Source organism: Trachemys scripta, chromosome 2 (assembly GCF_013100865.1).
Source record: "Trachemys scripta elegans isolate TJP31775 chromosome 2, CAS_Tse_1.0, whole genome shotgun sequence".
Taxonomy (NCBI): Eukaryota; Metazoa; Chordata; order Testudines; family Emydidae; genus Trachemys; species Trachemys scripta.
In genome coordinates this window covers 203,566,589-203,587,368 of record NC_048299.1, presented here as the reverse complement: position 1 = coordinate 203,587,368, position 20,780 = coordinate 203,566,589, and the positions used below count along the sequence as shown (strand labels likewise).

The following is a 20,780-nucleotide window of genomic DNA, read 5'->3' as shown; positions in this document are numbered from 1 at the left end:
AGTTTGTTAGTACAGTATTATCTACAATTTTAGTAGTTAGTACTAATAAAGGGTTACTTCCCTGAAAGCTGTAATACAACACTATTCCTGGCTGTATTTCTTATTGGATAAAAAGGAAAGATGAGAAATGAACATTGTTTGTATGCATATGAGATCTGGTCAATGATCAGAGTTAAAACCAGAGGACCAAAACTAGGCAAAAACAGATCTGGTTTTCTGTTTCAATGTGACCCTGAGTCCTCCCCTGGGTTCTCTCAAATCTGGAAGAGGAATCAACCTGACATAGAAATCTCTCCACCCAACAGGCCTTGGCTTTCAATCTATTCAAAGGATGGAAGGTGGAGGCGCTCTGGGAGAGAGGCCTATCTGGGTACTTATATGAACCATATTACTGTTTTAACTGATTGTTTCAACAGCATTAGACCTATAACCTCCTCAATAATGTCTGTGGGGCAGTCAATGGTTCCCTCTTGGGATCTTCAGGTGGCAGCCAGCTCACTTACAAAATGGGTCACTCCCACCCATGCCACCTTAGAGAAGAAATTAAGGGGAATGGCCCACATGCCTGTCTCTTTTCAGCAAAAGTGAATTCCTGGTGCCACTCCACTATCTTACCAGAGTCTGAGGTTGAAGGTGCCCCAGAAGGCACTACACAATAGCTAAGGAAATCTCAGAAGTGGGGATTCATTGCACTGGGATACTTCCCCCTCAAACATTTGATGTCATCTTGGTAAGAAAGAAGTAAAAATCAATGGTTTTGTAAATCTCTCCAAGTCATAAGGAATTTTGTTTGGTTTTAGAACACTGACCTGTTCGGGTCTATGAAGCCCACATAAAATGAAACTACTGGGTTTTGCAGAGTCGTAACTTTAAAGACAGACACCATATTCTATCAAAACTAAGATTTGATATAAGCCAGTTTACCGCTATTCATTTTTATTTGCTATAAATTAAAAAGAAACTCACCCCAAGTTGTCATTATTTCTTGATGATTCATGAGCTAGCTGTTTTCTGGAATCTTCCTGCTGTGGGCTCTGAGGCACCTGGGTCATCGGAATGTCACTTCTAAGAGCATTCAGTACACTCTGGGACTCCTTGAATGCCGTGAAAATAATGAATGAAATAATAGAAAAGAATTAAAAAATTATAAATATTAGACTTGAAAATTAGAACACCAAAAATCCCAAACTAAATAGTTCAATTTTGAAAGTCTTGAGATGAATAAGTAGCTGAAGTTTACCAGCCAGCTATTATACTACCGTAACAATCTGCTTTTAAATGAGCCCTAAAAAAAGCGCTTTAAAATTTTTTTCAAGACAGTTAGCTTCCATGTTTCATGCATGTAAACCAGTAAAGAACTCGTTTCATTTTGTACTCCTAAGAAAAACACAATTCTATACAGATTCTTTTACTATCCTCTCCATGGTGGAATCCGAGGGTACGCCTACACTTCAATGCAAGTCCAGGGTTAGTGGGACTTGAGTCGTGGACCCAGGACTTGAGCATCTACATGGATTGTCAACCCTAGGCCCAAAACCAGGGCTCCAGCATCCACACTGCAGTATACAGATCCAAGTCTAACCAACCATATCCCAGACTTCCTAGCACTCCCCTGAAATGTAATTGCTCTAGCCCTTTCTTTGTGGTACAGCATAGGAAACATTGACTGTCCACCCTACACATTACAGGAAGTTTGAACAGCCCACCAACACATCCTGCCAAGCATTTATCTGCCAAGACCTCTCATTTTGGTCTGCATGCTCCCAGCAACCAAAGGCAGCAAGGCACCATTTGAAGAATTTCTCTCACATGCACTTTTACTCCTGTTCCAGGAAACAGGCAGAGGTTCCATGAGATGCTGGTGGACATTTCTGAGACATTTTCTGACCCACTGAAGGCACCTGACAGAGCTAATGATGGAGCAGGAGAACACAGACATGGCAGACTTGAACTGGCTGATGTTGCTCATGACACTTGGTATAGCTGCTGCTAACTTCTACACAGTCTGACTTCTGGGAGCAGGGCCACAAGCACAGACTGCTGGGATCCCATTGTCTTGCAGATCTAGGATGACCAGCAGCAGGTCCAGAATTTTTGCATGAAGAAATCTCTATTTCTGGAGCTTTGTGAGCAACTTGCCCTGATTCTCCACCATACAGACACATGCATGAGGACAGCCAGACTGGTCCAGAAACGAGTTGCTATAATCATCTGGAAGCTGGCTACCCCAGAATACTATATGTCTGTTGCCAACAAGTTTGGTGTTGGAAAGTCAACTGTGGATAAAGTGGTGGGAGAGGTTTCTGAGGCAATCGGGCATGCGATATACCCCACAGTGATGGGCATAAAAGATATTCTGGAAATAACTGCTGGCTTTGAGAGAATGGTGTTTTCAAGCTGTGCTGGGGCCACTGATGGGCTGCACGTGCTCATACTTTGCCCCCCTCAAAGAGCACGAGTACATAAACTGCAAAGGGTACTTCTCCGTTGTTATGCAAGCACTTGTGGACCACGGTGGCCAATTTATGAACATCAATATGAGCTGCACTGGAAAAAATCATGATGCCAGGGTTTTCTGCTGATGGGGAGCCTACATTCATGGACAGACTATGACACTATTCCCACCAAATGACATTGTCATAAATGGAGTTACTGTCATTCTTGGGGCCCCACATGTCCCTGTTGGCCTTGGCTTAACTGTACCCTGATATCAGAGGCCCTGGCAAAAGGTTTAATTACACTCTTAGCAGGTGCAGAATGGTTGTTGAATGTGCATTTGGCAGATAGAAATCCTATTGGGAGGTGTCTACAGACCCGTTTGGATTCCAATGTCATCAATGCTGTGCTCATGCTGTGGCTTGCTGTGTTCATCACAATTTTTGTGATGCCCAAGGTGAGCCATTTCCCCTTGAATGGACTCCTGAACTGGTATACTCAGCCAGAAAAGTGCACCTACCAAGGATGGATCTGGGTGCACATGGGCAACAGAAGTTAGGGATGCTTTGTGCTCCCACATTACAGACTTGCATGGGCCAATGAAGAGGGAGAATAGTCCCTTTATGAATATTCTTGTAGGGGGGAGTAAGGGAGAGGCGTTGATTGCTATGAAATGTACTTATGAATGACCTGAGAGCTTATCGAATGGAAGATGAGGGAAGGTTAATTCACTGATGTAAGGAAGTGACTGATGTATGTATTGATGTAACTAACTGTATTGAAAAATAGCACTTATACACCTCTACCTCGATGTAACGTGACCCGATATAACACGAATTCGGATAGAACGTGGTAAAGCAGTGCTCTGGGGGGGGCGGGGCTGCGCACTCCGGTGGATCAAAGCAAGTTCAATATAACACGGTTTCACCTATAACACGGTAAGATTTTTTGGCTCCCGAGGACAGGGTTCTATCGAGGTAGAGGTGTATACCAATTCCCAATTATCTCTGATCATGTATTTATTTACCTTTTTTATTGAAACACACATTATATGATGTGATGCAGTGATAGCAAAGACATTTCTTACTAAAATAAAAAGCTTTATCAGGAAACATTTATTAGAAAAATACAACATTAACACATTGCCAGGCAGGCCACCACACCAAAACACCAGTAACAGAACCTTACAAACAAACAGTGAAACCATCTACAAGACAGAAACCCCCTACTGTTGCATGTCCCCCAGTTCCCCAATCTCCTTTCCCTTCCCACGTTTGCCAAGCGCTAGACACTGGGGAGGGTAGTAAAGGCATCCATGGGGGAGGATGTCAGTACAGAGGACTGACTGGGGCACTGTTGCCCTGCCCAGCCACAGATGGGGCCCTACTGCATGGGCCACCCAGTCATAGAGTTGTCCAAGCTGCTCCTGGCCTGCAGCACAGAGTACTGCAAAGGGGACTCAAGCCATGATGCGGGTGCAGCAGGAGCCAGTACTCATGCGGACATTAGTGACAGCAGCCATTCAAATAGTTCTTTCTGCTGAGTTCTGTCATCCTCCCTTAGCTGCTGTTCTTTTTTAGGAACTAGGAAGCAAATGTCAGCTCCTCTGCTGCAACCCTGTCCTCAAGCTGTACAGCCAGCCTGAACCTTTCTGCTTGCCTCTCGTCATGCCTTTCCTCTAGCCATAAGTCCCTCTCTCTTAAGTAATGGAGCTACTTGTTGGCCTTGTCCAGAACTACAACTATAAGTTCATCACAGAAATGCTTCCTTTCTGAACGGTCCATGAAGGTACACTGACACAGGCTTCTTCTGCGCTGTAGAAGTACTAGCCTGTAGAAGTTGAGGGGCCTGGAATAAGGAAAGACAGAGAGGGTTATTGTCTCAAATAGCCCAGTGAAGGAGCACAGAAAAAATCCTTGCGGAATTTCAAGGATATAAAATGTTACTTTTAAAAACTGAATTTCAATATATTGTAAGGGGGATGCTTCAGCCCACAGAAGCTCCCTGGACAAAGCCAGGTTAATCGCAGTGTAATAAGTACAGAGACAATGGCAAGTTAAAAATCGCAGCTGCTTTCTCCCCCTCCCCCAAGAATTGCAGAACAACTTGGGCTGTGGGAGGGCAACAGGGACGTTAGTGGCTCTTCTACAAAAGGTTGCTCTATCATTTCAGGCATTCCACATTTTGGAGGACATACCCGTTCTTGTGGTCCCCAACTGGCAAATAAGAGGTGGTACAGCAAGCTGCCCATGGGAAACCAGCAATGCCTGCCAATGAAATATGCAAAGTAGTGACTGAACAGCGCCTCTACGAGTGGAGTGGGATGGTCAGCTACCAAAATGGCCCTGGAAAATATGCCCTTCCCCAAAACATGACTACCTATCTGGAGTTCCTGCTATGGGAAAAGTTTGCAGCTATCAGCACCTGGGATTGGGTCAGAATTCATGAGGGAATCAACAAGATGCTGTGTAAGCATCCAAATGACTGAGCCTGTTATTACTGCATGAAAATACCCAGAACTCCACAGCCATTCCCACATCCCCGGCACATTTCTGGACCAAACTTAAAACCCCAGTCGTATTTGGGAGAAATGATTTAGCCTCCTATGGACTGCATGAACTACATGTAACTGAAATGGACCAGATTTGTAAATGGAACACATTTTCATAATCCCCCCAGTTCACTGTTTCCAGGTGCCTCATTACACTGTTGAGTGGTTACAGAGCAGTGTACTTATGGGGATGGCAATGCAAAGTTGTTATTTTTAGCAAGAGGAATGTGCTATCAAAAATGTGTGGCTGTCCATAAACAACTCACGTTTAAATGTGTTTTTAACTGTTTGCATTTCATGGTCTCCATTTTGAATTCCATTTGGTGGTGAACACCGAGGCGCTGACATACCATCTGCCATTAGTGGATACACACCGCTACCCAGGGCTAGCACTAACTTTTGCATTCATTCATAGAATAGAAATCACTCCCATTTCTATATTAATAAACATTAAAATGGAGCTGGAAACTTACCAGGCTCCGTGGCAGGCCGATTCTCTATGGGGCAAAAAAACTCTTCGGAGTACAGCCCCGAGATGAGCTGCAGCTGCTTCTGTGGCAAAGCTCCCTCTGAACTGGTGTCAGCAGCAATCACTTTGCTGACTTCATTTTGTTTCCATGCTGGGACACGCAGGTTGCCATCTTGGCTGACCAAGTCGTCATGCACCACCATTGGCTCCATGCTCAACGCAGCACATAGCATCTGATCAAACTCATCATAAAACAGGCATGACTGTTGGCGGGTTGCCTGACATGCAGCTCTTGTTGCTATTTTTTCTGGTACTCCGTCTTGAGTCACTTAATTCACTCTCTGCACTGGTCACTGGTCCAGTAAATTTCCAACGCTGCCAGCTTCTTCGCTATTTGGTGTTATACGTGGTCATTCCTTGTACTCTTACTAAAATCCACTGTTTGGCTGGACTCACTGGAGAGATTAACCAAAATCTGCCTGTGCTCCCACAACCATGAAGCAGTGCGTTTTGCAAAGGACTACTCCTGGTCAGCGTCCACTGCAAATGCAGAAGGTTCTCCAAAGTTGAGTTTGCAGTTCAGTGGTCAGAATAAAACGGAAGGGCTAAATGCCAACTTGCTGAGCTGCTGTACTAGAACAAGGGGGTTGCTCCTGTTTCCCTCAAGTCGATTTTCCTCTCTCTCAAAGAATGTCAGCCCAAGGAATTGTGGGCTACTTTTTGCAGACTCTCAGGACCCAAGTCCAGGGGAGACTGTGTTTATCCAGGTTTGAACCCTGGGTCTTGGCTTGACCCCTCCAAACTTGTGGGGTCCTAGGACCCTAGGTGCAAGCCTGAGTCCAAGAGATTTGTGTGCAGACAGAAGGGGGCTTTAGATAGAAGCCCGAGTATGGGTTACACTACAGTATAGACATGCCTTCCAATAGTTCTTTAAGTGAATGTGACTAATGTCATACAGAACTACACAACATGTGCTCATTCTCCCTTCTCCCCTCCACCCCCACCCCTCCCCCAAAAGAAGAATTGCATGTGCAGTGCACAGTTTTGGTAGGGTTTGGGTTTGTTTGTTTTGAAATGTATATGTTGCTATGTGTCTGTCAGAGTAGGGAAGGTTGAAAACAGTGGAACAGAAGATGAGGTGGTTTGTGATTATCCTTTGTTCCTGTGGGAGTTTGTTCCAATGTCTTGGAACAGCTCCCGAAAGTTCTGTCTCCATTACATATGAGTGTTACCTTTATGCTAGTGAGTGTAGAGATCTCTAGGATGATTTTTTCCGTTAAGCTCCTACTTGGTTTAAGAAGTAAAACAGAGAATTTCAATTGTTCCACTATAATTTATACAGTTACTACAATTAAAAAGTTTATTTATCAGAAAAGGTGAATTTATTGGCCAGATTGAGGCCACCTGTTCCACTCCCTTTGACTGCTCCAATGATGCAAGGCCAGAAATCTAACTGAACAGGTAGCTGAATTCTTGGGGTGCCATGAAGCCACCCTAGCCACCTTTATGCTAACAATTCCTCCTACTCCCCAAAGCACAAGTTTTGTGTGGGAAAAAGTATGCTGTACTCTGGTGATCCCTGGCAGTTGGGTCCTTTAGGGACTATTCTAGTGGCAGCTCCAAGTTACAATGAGGGCTGGGTTCAATCCCCAGACAGCCCTGAAGACCAGGGGAACTATAAATGCGACTTAGAACCACCCTTCCTCCATCCCATCACCTCAGTTTCTGCACTGAGCACAGGCTAGCCAGATCTGTGGACTTAACTCATTGTTTTATTCAAATGAAGAGTTGTAAGTAGGGGGGAAAAAATACATTTTATAAAGCTACTTAAAGCCTGTGGACAGGAAGCCTGTTCTTTTCCCTTTCTTGCTAGGCAATTACATCAGGAATAAGCAAAAACAGAACAGTATTTAGAATACTGAGCCCTGGTCTACACTGGGGGTGGGAGGGTGGGAGCTAAGTTATGTAACTTCAGCTATGTGAATAACGTAGCTGAAGTAGACGTACTTAGATCGACTTACCGTGGTGTCTTCACCACGGTGAGTCGACAGCTGCCACTCCATCGACTCTGCCTGTGCCTCTTGCGGTGCTGGAGTATAGGAGTCGACGGGAGAGGGCTCGGGGGTCCATTTCTCACGTCTATATTAGACGCGATAAATCAATCCCTCCTGAATCGATTGCTGCCCGCCGAGTAGTGTAGACATACCCTTAAAAAATGTATTATTCAGAAGGCTTTTGCTTAAAGTGAAAATAGTCAAAAAATAATTACTTTTCTTCTTAGGGTGACTTTTACCTTCCTGGAGCTCAGCAGTTCCCCAACAAGGTCAGTTACATAGCTTGACAAACACCGCATTACACAATAACTGGCTTATAAGATTTATTTTTTGAGAAATACAGGAACATTACTTACAGATTCTTCTTGAACGAGTCCAATTGTTTCTGCAACAACTGCAGCCAAGTTAAAAGATGGCTTTGCAACAGGATAGCTTCCCATCCCTTGTTTATCTATGTGGATAGAAAAAGACATAATTAATACATTATACATACATGATAATTTTATTCTACTCTTACACAGAGACTGTGTAAATTGAGTCAGATTTAAAAAGAGTCCATAAATTGAAAACCACATCAAAGTGACAGAAGTGTGCTGAGCTGTTTGGGACATGGTCAATTTAGTGAAAACTTGGGATTCTTGTCTATACAGAAGGGAAGAAAGTCCTTCTATTCATATGCAGTCCTCCAAAATCAAACTGTACAGAGACAATCTGAGCAGAAATTACCTTTCAAGCTTCCCATCTATAGTATGAGTTCCATGATAGTGGCAAGTGGATTGGCGCAGTACGTATGTGTCAATGGTGACGGTGCACCAGAAAGTAAATGTAGAAGATGTAAACTTTTTAAAGTCTAACTTTTCTAACACTGCACGTACTATAAAACATTTCACACTCAGTGACTGGGAAGACTGAAGTAAAGCATGACATTCTACATTCTTTAGAATAAGAGGAACATTACCTATAGAGGCAGAGTACTGTGCAAGGTTATTTCTGAGTTACTGCATTTTTAAGATGTACTTAAGATACCTAATTAATTCAGTCAATGATTACATCTATAAAATATAAACTGTAAAATCTCACTACAGGCTTAAGCACTAAATATATTTGATCTGATTTTAGTGGTTACGTAGACAGCAGAAAATAAGAATATTAAGATTCCAGTCAAACTAATGTGTTAGAGTCATTGCCTTTGGCTAGCCTCAAAGACTATGCTTCACAAACAGTCACAGATTTTTTTCCTGAAGTCTCTGCATATCTGGAAATGGCTACCTTTTCCAACACACTTCTATCCTGGTAGCCAGGCAGAACAAGTAGAGTGCTGAGCATAGCAGCAATATCCAAACAGACATAGAAGCACAGAGCAAATGGACCCAAAAGAATGGATTGGGTTCCCTTTGATTTCTGCATTGTCCCAAAAACCCCTCCTTGTCGAGCATAAAGGAAGAAAAATCCTGAGTGGGGAAAGCAGATGATATGCTATAATCATGCCTCTGTGACAAAAGCCCCCAAAACTCTACTCCCAGGTACCAAATTAAGTACTTTCATCTCAATTCAAGGGAAAATTGAGTTTAGGAAGTTGTGTTAGGAAAAGTACATTGAAGTAATAATAGCACAGTTTTTATATGGTCATATACTGACTTTTTAAGGATGCTGGGATACATGATGATATCCATTACACCTATACCAACCACAGTAATTTTAAATTTCTGCAGAAGACATAGCACCTGATAATACACTAACTGGCTGTAATCTTCAGTCTGCTCTTTAATTAACTAATTGAAAAAGATTTTAGAATTAGCTACATAAACTGCAAATTTAAATACCCATTTGCTAATACAAATAGGTAACTGCAGGACAAAGTGTGCAGCTACATGCACAAAAAAGGTAGTGTAACATGCAATTATCTGCATGCCAATTAGGAACATGCAACTTGGCTATTTTGGAAAATTTGGCCCAGAGTAATGCAGTTTTACCAGGCTTATTTAACATCAGATTTTTAAAAACTGATAATTAAATTTAATTATTATATTGCATTTCAGTATGATGTTATGCTACATAGTGCTCAAAACATTTTGTTATTTCACATTTTATCGGAAATTCTTCTTTTGAGTGAAGAATTTTTCCATTTTGAAAACATTATCCAGAGTAAACTTACTGCCAATGAAACTCAGCATTTCAGAATGGCCCATTAATCTATGGGCAAATTACTCCAACTGGGTTAAAAGAAAGACCTTATTCTAACTGTCATAACATATTTTAGAATATTTGCTTTCTCTAAAACATTTACTATCTGCTTCTAATGTAGAGAAATTTAAAATTCAAACTAAGATTATTGCTCTAGACAGTTAATTACTTTAAAAATAATCCCACATTGAAGGAAATCTACGCTGTCTGCTAAAAACAAACATGGCGGCAGACATGAGGGAATGATCTGCTCTAAAACAGGTGCCTGTTAGATCTGACAACTTAAATATTTTTAATGCCATATGGTTTTACATAATTTCTAATTATTTAACTGCATATATGGAATATGAAATGTTCACAATTTTGTAAAATTTTTACACAATGTATTCAATGCATTATATGAAACAGTGACCTGACTGTATGCATATTTCCATTCAATACTTTTAGTTTTTTCCCCTTAAAGTTATTCATCTAAGATTTTAGATTAGGGAAATAAAGAAAGGCAAACTTGCCTTCTTACAGAGTTGTAGAACAGCTCAGTTCATTAAATCAGGGAGAAATAATGGGCTTTCAGGTGACAAACACTAAAGAGTCCTACAGGAATACTTTCTGAAACAGTGCTATCTCTAGTCATCTAATTAAATATTTCCCAGAAAAATCCAGAAAACTGAAATTACAAGCTTGACATCTTGTTTCTAAAGTAAAGAACATGAAGTTGAGAAAAAAATAAAGCTACACCAACTCACGATTATGCCAAGAATACAGGAACAGAAACCAAGTTTAAACATTTGGAATCAAATGGGAGAAAGGATTTTAGTTATAACCTCTTGTACTGGAGACACTGCTGGATGACTACAAGAATAGTAAGATTTAGCACTTACAGTATTTTAAAGACATTAAAAGACTTTCCCAAAATGACAATGGAACTCAGTGACAAGAATGGGAACTAGATCTCAGGAGTGTATGCCAGCTCACTGAGGAAATATCCACAGTAATTATGGGATTAAGATTACTCCTTTTTTCTGGCTCCTGAGCTCAAATTGAAAACTACAAATTGAATTTGAGTTACTGGTTACCCATAACTGCCTGTGTTTTTTCCCTTATGAAAAAATATGATTAAACCTAGTATTTACTTGCTATCGGGGACAGTTCTTGGTCACAGGTGTCTGCCACTAGTATTTCCTTTCCACAGTGCTTAGGAATTTGAGTGGATGACGACAATGGAACTTTTCCAAATGCTAGATAAAGGAATATAAATAAAAGTTAAATTGGATATGACCTGGCTTCATAATTATGAATAGGTACAGACTAGGGTTTCAATCCTGTAAACACTTGGGCACACACTTAACTTTAAGTATGTGAGCAGTCCCATTATCTTCACATGCTTAAAATTAAAGTGTTTCCATGATCAAGACTTGAAGGGAAAGAAAACAAACAAAAATAATAACAAAATACAAGTTACATTTCTTGAGATGAAATTGTGCTCAAGAAAAGTACTTTTTAACATGAAAGCGTAAAATAAGCCAGCCAAATAACACTAAAGATATTCTGACATAATTATCATTTATGTTGATGCAACAAATCACAGTTATGTATGCAACACATTACAGTTAGACCCCATTTACTCAAAGCCTATATTCTGTACACCTGCCAGCTGAAAGGGGAGGCAGTTGCTTAAAAATTTTCCTATTAGAGGGGATAATTTTCAGCTGTCCCACCAGTAGGTCAGTTAAGACAATGATGACTATAGTGAATAACTTCACTTTGGATTACAAGCATGACATTTTGTATGGTTATACACTGATATGTAGTTAACCTTTTCCAGCATGGTACCAACAGCCTGTAAGAATAGTTAATAAACTTTGTGATTAATATTTTCTATTTTTATTCCTGAAAAGAAAAGAACCTATTAAAAATTTATATTTATAACTATTCAGAGGCTTCTATATTTGCAGGATACATTCTTATTTCACAAGAAATAAATTAACATAGTATGAGTGTCTGGAATACAATATTCAAATCTACTAACATGCATCCTGTGTATCATTATAATATATGCAGGAAATCTTACTGCACCTAAAAATAGTTTGTATTGGTCCCTTCCAGTTCTATGAGATAGATATATCTCAATATAATATAATAATATAATATAATAAAGTAGTTTACATTTGTTAAGTGAATATCTTAGACCAAGTTTAGATTAATCCAAAGGCCTGCAGTACTAATGTGTTTGTGTACAAGACAAATGTAAGCAGGATTCCTATAGCAGAAAAACATGTTTTGCAGTTGCTCTATTCAGGTGGCTGTTTTGTTAATTTTGATGCAACTTCTCTGCAATAACTGAACATGGCAGATTGGCTTTTCTTTTGTTCTCCACTAGGTGGTGCAACAAGTGAAGATATTGCAGAAAGTGCAATTCCAAACTTCACGTAAGTGTTACTCCAAGAAACTAATTCAGGGATGCCTAAATGGTAGAGTGAAGTCCTGTATAGTTGTTAACTGAGGGTACAGCTTTTACTAAATAAACTATTACTAGCAAGGCTGTGTGTGAAGGAAAGAATACAGCTAGACTTCCAAATTTATATGGTGAGGGTAATTAACATTGGCACAATTTACCCAGGGATATGATAGAATTTCCATCACTTGTCTTTAAATCAAGACTGGATGTCTTTCTAAAAGATATGCTATAGCTGAAACAGAAGTTATAGACTTGATGCAGAAATTATTGGGTGATGTTCTTTGGCATGTGTTATGCAGAATGTCAGACTAGATCATCATAATGATCCCTTCTGGACTTTAAAAAAAGAAAAAGAAAAAAAGAAAACGTCTATGAATTTATAATTCCTAGGCACAGTTTTCAGAGTTGATTTGAGGAAAAAAAAAAATCTTTTTGCTTACAAACTGAACAAGTTTGATTCTGAAGTCACTGAAACCCAAACATGTATCCCTATGAGGCCATTTTTTGCAATTATTTTTAAAATAAATTCCATTTAAAATGTAAATTAATTGATCTATTATAACAATGAGTACATTATCACATTTGTTAATTATCTGAACAAGATTTGGACTTAGCCCCTCAAATTCTTTTTATTATTTAGGAGTTCTAGAAAGAGTAAGATTCAGAAAAATCTATTGCCTGACAAAATCATATACTAATATGGGAATTCAGAAACCTTGGGAGAGTAGGACACACATTAACCAATATGCTAGTGGTATGTTTAAAATCAAAAACTTTTTACCCTAGAGCACCGGCACAATTATTACAATACATAACCAATTCACTTTTTTTGAACTTGTATACAGAAAGCTTTTAAATCTTTTGAATTCAAAATAAATGTGGCTTTTGTTTTCTTTTCCCCTTTAAAATCCTGAAAAGCCACTATAGAAAAAGGTGACTAAAAACACTCTTACCATTAGTGCTTTCAGAATGCTCCAGATCTGTATGTGTTTGCTCTGTGTATCGGACATGCCTGTTCTCTTTCTTTCTTCGGATACGATTAACCACTGATAGTGAAAAAGATTGAACCGGTGAATCTGGAATGACCCCTTCCTCCAATTCCATTGCTTGTTGCTCTCTCCCCCTGAGGACAGAATTCAGAGCTAAAATAAAACCTAAAAACAGCAACATGAAGAGCTAAATCTTTAATTTTAAGAAATTTATGAAAATCAGCTTAAGAAAATGACAATCACAGATTCAAAATATATAGCCAAGAGCAACACGATATAGAATTAGTATCGTCATCATGTCTCCAGACTATTAGAAGAGACAGACCTAACAAGAAATTCAGAAAGGCTAGATCATCCTGTGAACTTCATAAACTTTCATGCTTCAGGGCTTAAGTCAATCTCTTGCAGTAAGAACCATCAAGTACTTGTCACTTTTGATGACAAGATCCAGAAGAAGATGGACCACTGGTCTGACCCATTATGGCAATTCCTATATTCCTCAAGAACAAAGAAAATAAGAGAGATGCTAACAGGCAAGTTTAAAGTTCCTTAATGTTACTAAAATTGCTCAGAGACAATCTTCCCTCACATATGATTCCATGCTACGGTTTACTGACTGCCCTAGAGAGGCCTTTATTTAATTTGTTTTTAGAAGATTAAGATAACTCCTAAGAGAGCCCTATACCCCAAGCTGTGCCACCTTTTAGAGAAAGAAGTCACCTGAAACACGTTTAAAAATGCATAGATCAGTAAGCATGAAGTTCACTTGGCCCTATTTTGTGTGGTCTCAGAGCCTACTCACATGATGTGCAAAAACTGGTTTAATAAAGTGGTAAACCTTTTCTCCCAAGAAATCATATCTAGAAGTGGCAGGGATCACAGAGGGAAAGAACAAGCTCTAATTAGAGATCTCTGAACTAGATAAACAGAATGTTTTATCCTTTTTTGTCCTCTTACGGGAAGTACTTTTCACTGTCACATGGGAAAAGACAAAGAGTTAAGGAAATCAAACTCAGTCAGGCTGCCTTTGTCATTTTTCCTTAATGTTACTTCTCCTTTTGACCTCTCAAGAGAAACCAGAGACTGGAGACCACTTTCCTGTCTTTAGAAAGTAGGATGCGAGGACTTAGATCTAAAGGAAGAGGAGGAGGAAGTGTGGAGAAACTGCCAAGCAAAATCCTCTTCAATGACTGAGGGAACTACCTAGCTATATAATAAAATAAAATAACAAAAGAAGAAATAAAATTCTGTATGTTTATAGTGCCTTTAAACTGGTGATTTCAAATACTTTACAAAGATAAATTATCACCACCCACAAAAACTGAGGCACAGATTAGCGAGTTGTGTAAAGTCACACAGCAAGTTTTGATCAAACCAACAGGAAAAAAAATGTTGTAGTTGCATTAAGGTAACTTCTAATGGCTTCGGTAAAAGAAGCTGGAAATACAATGAAAAAAATATAGAAATCAGCTCAATCAACAAGAATGATTGAGCCACTTAGGCTTAATTAGCATGACAAGTCTGAAGTGTCCACTCGGGTATATTTTTTACCTGCTAAGTTTGTTTCTTTGAACACTTCAATGTGTGGGTTATGCTGCTTCTCTTCAAATAGGTGGTCACAGAAAATACTGAAATCTTAGAGCTATGCCACCTGCTATCAAACAGACTTTGCTTGACTTGAAATTCTCCATATGAAATTCACTAAGTACTATCAAGAACCAGCAACGAAAGCAGCAATACTAGCTACATATTTTCTCAACTTTTACCCATTCAGTTATCCTGCAAACATGAACTAATTGCTGGAATCTCCATTCAATATTAGTAGGCTACTCAGTCTTGTACAAGATAACTGAGAAACTGAAATAGCATGTAAGAAATATATTTTTCTCCACCATTCTCCTGATCTATTTCAGATAGACTTCCAAAATAGTATAACATAAAACAGCCAGAGAAGAAGGGTCTAAAGTTCAGTTCAGTAACTGCTGAAAAGGCTCTCCAACATATAGAGTGTCCATAAAGATACACCAAATACATAATTCCTGAAATACGGAAAGACTCCCAGAAACCACCCAAAATATCTGAACATGGAAGTCTCTGATCTCTCCATCCAAGGATGGTAGAAAGACCTCTAGTAAAATAGGATTTGAACACACGATACAGTTTTCCTATAATCTAGACTGCATTCCCCTATACCTTCATAAGTCTCTTTGGAAATAGTAATTTTAGACAGTTTTAGACCTGCTAGGAGGACAACCAAGCAGTAAAGATCTAATTTCATTATATATGCTTGAAAAGGAGAAGACCTATTAGTTCCTCTAGTCTATGTTCCTGCCATCACAGGACTGATCCCTAAAAGACCAGAACTGAACAAAATATTTCGAGTGCTTTTGCATCACAGCTACATGAAAGAAAACTAGCTTGCTCTCCCACAATGCAACATCATCTCTGTATTAAGTACAATATTACATGTGCCATCATATTACATTGGAGAATATGTAGGTCATTGGATTGCATTTATACTTGGGGTCTCTTGCAAAATGTACTGCTTTTCAAAGATTTCCCCCTCTCACTAAATATCTAATTTAGAAATCTCTTTTCTAAAATCTCATCCAGGCGAGAAAGAATAACCTGAGTATCTACACTGGTATAAGTGAATATGAATTTAAAATCCATATTCATAATGACCAAGATAATTTAAAATGACCACGCTCTCTTAAAGCTATCAATAAGTCCAATCACTTGGTTACAGAAATTCTTTCCCTCTGACACATACACACATAGTATAAAATAAGGGAAAATGCTGCATATTGAGATAGCAAGATATTTGTTTTTAGTTCTTTATTAATTCCAAATGAAAGTGGACTTTCATTGGACAATTTATTAAGAGATATGACTCAAGTTTGAGGAATTAAACAGACGTAATATTTTCTGAAATTAATGTTGAGAAAAAGGAACTTACTCCATTTGCTTCTGCAACTGCTGAAGCTGTTCAGATATCTTTTTATTTTCATCCTGTAAGTTGTTTTTTTCATTCACTGCAATATATAGTGAAACGTTAGCACACACACTAATCTTATGTTGCATTTGACTTTTGTTAGTTCCTCTAACATGACTAGGAAGTGAGAGATCAGATTATTACACAATTGTAAAACTAAGCTTCTACTCTTTTATTGACATTCAAAAACAGAAGTATTCAAGTGAGTCATTGTTGTAAATTTTTTACAGCAAAGTTATTACAAATTACTGGATCACAATGTTAATTAGTTCCATGTAATTAGTAGTTTCTTTAATTTTGGATGTAAGTTTTTTGCAGTCAAACTGAACAGCTCATTGTGGGTTCCCTGACATAATTGCCTAGACTGGGGACAGAGAGACCATGAAAACAACATAATCAAGGCTTACTGTTTGGTCCCCAAAGTAACCAGATCGTCTGAGAAACAACACCACATTACTATGCTATTGGAAGCTGTAATAGTAGAAATTAAAACTAGAAAGACTCATCATAATTCGCTGACTTACACCTCTGACCTCATCTCTTCCATCTCTCCTATTTCTGCCAATACCTCGCACTTAGAACACACGGAGTCTCATCTCCATACCTCTTCCCATAATGCCCCATATTGCTGGAATGCCAGGTCCCACCTTCCTCTGTTCATTTTCTCTTTATTGTCATGCTTCTGTTCCTTTTTCTTCTTATATATTTTCTTTGTATTTATTTTGTTTTTATTCTCTCATGGTTATGGCCCTACCAAATTCACAGTCCATTTTGATTAATTTCAAGGCCAGAGGGTTTTTAAATCAGTCAATTTCACATGTTTACATCTGAAATTTCAGGGTGTTGTGACCTTGGGGATTCCGACCCAGAAAGGGATCATAGGGTGTGTGTGTGGGTGTGTGTGTCACAAAGCTGTGGGTGGCAATCCTGCGACCTCCCCACAGCAGCTTTGTGACCCCAATGGCTCTTCTTTTGGGTCAGGACTTCCAGGATTACAACAGCCTGAAAATTCAGACAAACATCTGAAAACATGAAATTGACCAATTTTAAAACCCTCTGGCCTTGAAATTGATCAAAATGGACTGTGAATTTGGTAGGGCCATAACCATGAGAGAATAAAAACGAAATACATACAATGAGATTAGAGCAACAGGATTTCACTCCATGTTAATATGAAATTAAAATGACTAAAAACTGTCTCTTATTTATTTTGTTTTGAAGACCACAGAAGGGAGTGTTCTTGCTTTATTGAACTTCTCAGGCTTATTAAAAGCTACAATATGGGAATTCTCTCAACCTATAGCAAGGTGTATAATCACCAGTTTACATTTACAACAGACTGCATTTTGTCTTGGGGACCATTATACTAGGTAACACTCACTAAGTTCCGTGATGAGTTTAAGGTTCTGTTGCCGGATATTTTCAAACTCCTGCTGTTTCTTTCTCATATGCTCCTCAGTTACTGCACAGCGATCGCATAATCCTGCTCTTAATCTATGTGAAAAATTAAAAAATAAATTTTCCATCTGTTAGAAAGAATGTCATACATAGGGCCCTACCAAATTCACAGTGCATTAGGTCAATTTCACAGTCATAGAATTTTAAAAAGTTTTAATTTCATGATTTCAGCTATTTAAATCTGAAATTTCATGGTGGTATAATTGTAGGGGTCCTGACCCAAAAAGGAGTCCTGGTGGGGAGGGTCGCATGGTTATTTTAGGGGGGGTTGCGGTACTGCTACTCTTACTTCCGTGCTCCTGCTGGCGGTGGCGCTGCCTTCAGAGCTGGGCAGATGGCAAGCAGCGGCTGCTGGCTGGGAGCCCAGTTCTGAAGGCAGAGCTACCACCAGCAACAGCACAGAAGTAACAATGGCATGGTATGGTATTGCCACCCTTATTTCTGTGCTGCTGTCTACAGAGCTGGGCCCTCAGTCAGCAGCTGCCACTCTCCGGCCACCCAGCTCTGAAGGCAGCAATGCAGAAGTAAGGGTGGCATGGTATGGTATTGCCACCCTAACATCTGCACTGCTGCTGGTGGGGCGCTGCCTTCAGAGATTCTCTCCCTATTACACCATATTTGTTCACTTTGTAGGCAAAACCAAGTGTTTATTTACTACTGTTAGCAATGAAGAACTAAAAGTGTTATGGAACACAGAGCTGGATTCTGTTTTACCTGGGTTATCAACATAATTGCCAGTTAATACTGTATTTCTGCAGTAAGAATTTATTCCTGGTAACTTAAGAAGCAGAAAGAATACAGCTGAATTTTCAGATCTTAGGTTGAGCATTGGCCCTAAGAAAAATCATCTTGGCTTTTAAACTGATTATGTTTGATACTATAGCAATGGAGAATTACTGTAAAAAGAATGTTTTAGCGGTCTCTCTTCTTATCATAACCACATTAAACACGTGGTATTCTGAGAGTTAAAACTGAGGTTTGTAATACAGTTGTCCTCCTTGAATCAAACTGTCTTAAATACTCTTGGTTTTTCAGAACAAGAGTACTTTGTCTGCTAAGTAACCATGCAAGTTCATCCATTTGTGTCTCTTTACTTTATCCATGCAGGGTCAAAAGTTCAGTACCTTACACTATTCATTGGTCCTATTCCCCTTCACAAAGAATTTCCAGGTATAAAGCAAACTATAAGGCTTTTACCTTGTTGTGGACTTTCACCTAGCAGACAAGGTAGGGAAATAGTCCCAATATATTATGAACTCCTGCTTTCAATGCATTCTAAAAGCCTTTTAGTAGTGAGTTTTATACACAAGTAACATAATACTGGTCCCTGACACTTTTAAAGACTAATAGGAGATTTGATATAATTTTATGCATACTAGTTTTGTTCAATACTAATAGATTAAACAAAAATAGGAACAACAAGCCACGTGGCATCCAAACTTAAAGAAAAAAACAGAATGGAGCAAGTAGTGATCAGTGAACAGCTGAGAATGAGAAAAGATTGGGGAAAAAGCAAAAGCTTAAAGGAGATTGAAAAGAACCCTGAAAATCATCATCTACTGGAAGGATGTCTAATCAGTTGTCACAAGAGTTTTAAAATATAAAATGTAATCTAATAAATGCTTTCTAGTTTATTTTGCCATTTCCTTTAGAATCCTTGGCGGGATCTTGTCTTGCTCTGGAGTTTTGTCAATCTTCAAACGTGCTAAGTTCTCAATTGCCTATTTAATTTACACCTCTTACAGAAATTCATATCCTCTACAAAAATTGGTTTAGAAGTTGCCACACTGTTTCCAGGTTGATCTCTTTAATTTCTATTTATCTGTATTGCACCAAGCACTGTGGTACCTGGGAACTAATACAATTATGTAAGAGAATTTGCACTTGCTACCTCTCCCTCTAACTATGTTTTGAGTATACATGAAAAAAGTTTGGTTCAGCCCTTCTCGCCTCTCCCCCCAGCAAAACAAAAACAAAACAAAACCTCACTCACCTGTCTTCTAAAACTTTGATAGTGTCATGAAGTCCTTTCTGTTGCTCTCTCAGTTGTTGATTTTTGGTATAAAACTCTTCAAGCCTCTCTGCATCCCTAAAATAAAGGAGAAACAGGTAAATGCTTTTAGAAATAGATAAAAAAATATCTCTTCAGTTGTGACTAAAAGCTATTAAGTTCCAATAGAGAATTCTGTTATGGTTGTGGCCACTTTGCTCTCTGTAATGTTTCTTCTGTCTGAGCAGTGTGATTGATAATCAGCAAAAATATTAAGTTGAAGACAATAAATGAAACACTTGCATGTGTTTATTGTGAATGGCTGGTAACTTAAAATAATGTTTGAATTATACAGAAATAGTAGGTACTCCATAGCTCACATTGCAATTGAATTTCCGCTAATGTCTGATTTTGGATTCTTCCCCCATTTAAACCCACAAAAAGAGTTATGCCACTAAAAGAGCCATTAAAAGTGATAGGTTAGATCTGGGGCCAAAGCCAATTTTTTCTACAAATCTCCAAATAAATCAGACAAAAGTCACCCAAATTATGACCCCCTAAATACTACTTCTGGGGGGGGATTCTGCACCCCAAAAAAAATCCAAATTTGGCACCAAAAAAATTCAAAATTCTGCATATTTTGTCAAAATAAAGCAATATAATCATACCAGTTTCATTTGTTTTGGTATTTTATTTAAACTACAATACAGAAAAAAAGTCTCAATAACTATTCAGCATTTCCAAAACACATGAAAGTTAAGTTACAAACACTTGGTAACTAATACCCTGCATTCCAGTTATAACCCTGGATTTAAATTACATTACAGAAAACCAAAGAGAAGGAAAAAGAAGTAGAATGTAATTTTAAATTGCTCAGACTTTCACACATGAAAATCATACCGTTTTGCTAATCATTGTCCTGGACTGGCTGGGTACTTCAGGAAGTGCTTGGTTCTGATTGTCCTGACATTGTATTGACTGCTTGGTAAATGTTTTATTTGCCCTCAGTAATTTTTTTTTTTTTAAGTGGGTAAGTAAAATAAATCCTGAGATGTAACAACACCCCATTGTGGCACTTTTGCACAGGAAAAAAGTGAAAAAGCACATAGATCTTCCTAGCTAAAAATTCCCTTACTGTCATTTATAATAAGGCTCCTTTACATCACTCTAGCAATGTAGAGGCCTTAAAACTTTCA

The 20,780-nt window shown here is 38.8% G+C and overlaps 1 protein-coding gene across 1 annotated transcript in view; it reads right to left on the bottom strand.

Moving 5' to 3' along the window:
- RBBP8 (RB binding protein 8, endonuclease) overlaps window positions 1-20,780 on the bottom strand; it is a 55,115-nt gene that overhangs the window by 16,977 nt on the left and 17,358 nt on the right. Inside the window, exons 5-11 of the mRNA XM_034762760.1 lie at window positions 19,588-19,683; window positions 17,518-17,630; window positions 16,101-16,176; window positions 13,106-13,275; window positions 10,828-10,932; window positions 7,867-7,961; window positions 967-1,094 (exon numbers count right to left, since the gene is read on the bottom strand). Coding sequence (XP_034618651.1) covers window positions 967-1,094; window positions 7,867-7,961; window positions 10,828-10,932; window positions 13,106-13,275; window positions 16,101-16,176; window positions 17,518-17,630; window positions 19,588-19,683 — 783 coding nt within the window. The remainder of the gene's footprint in view (window positions 1-966; window positions 1,095-7,866; window positions 7,962-10,827; window positions 10,933-13,105; window positions 13,276-16,100; window positions 16,177-17,517; window positions 17,631-19,587; window positions 19,684-20,780) is intronic.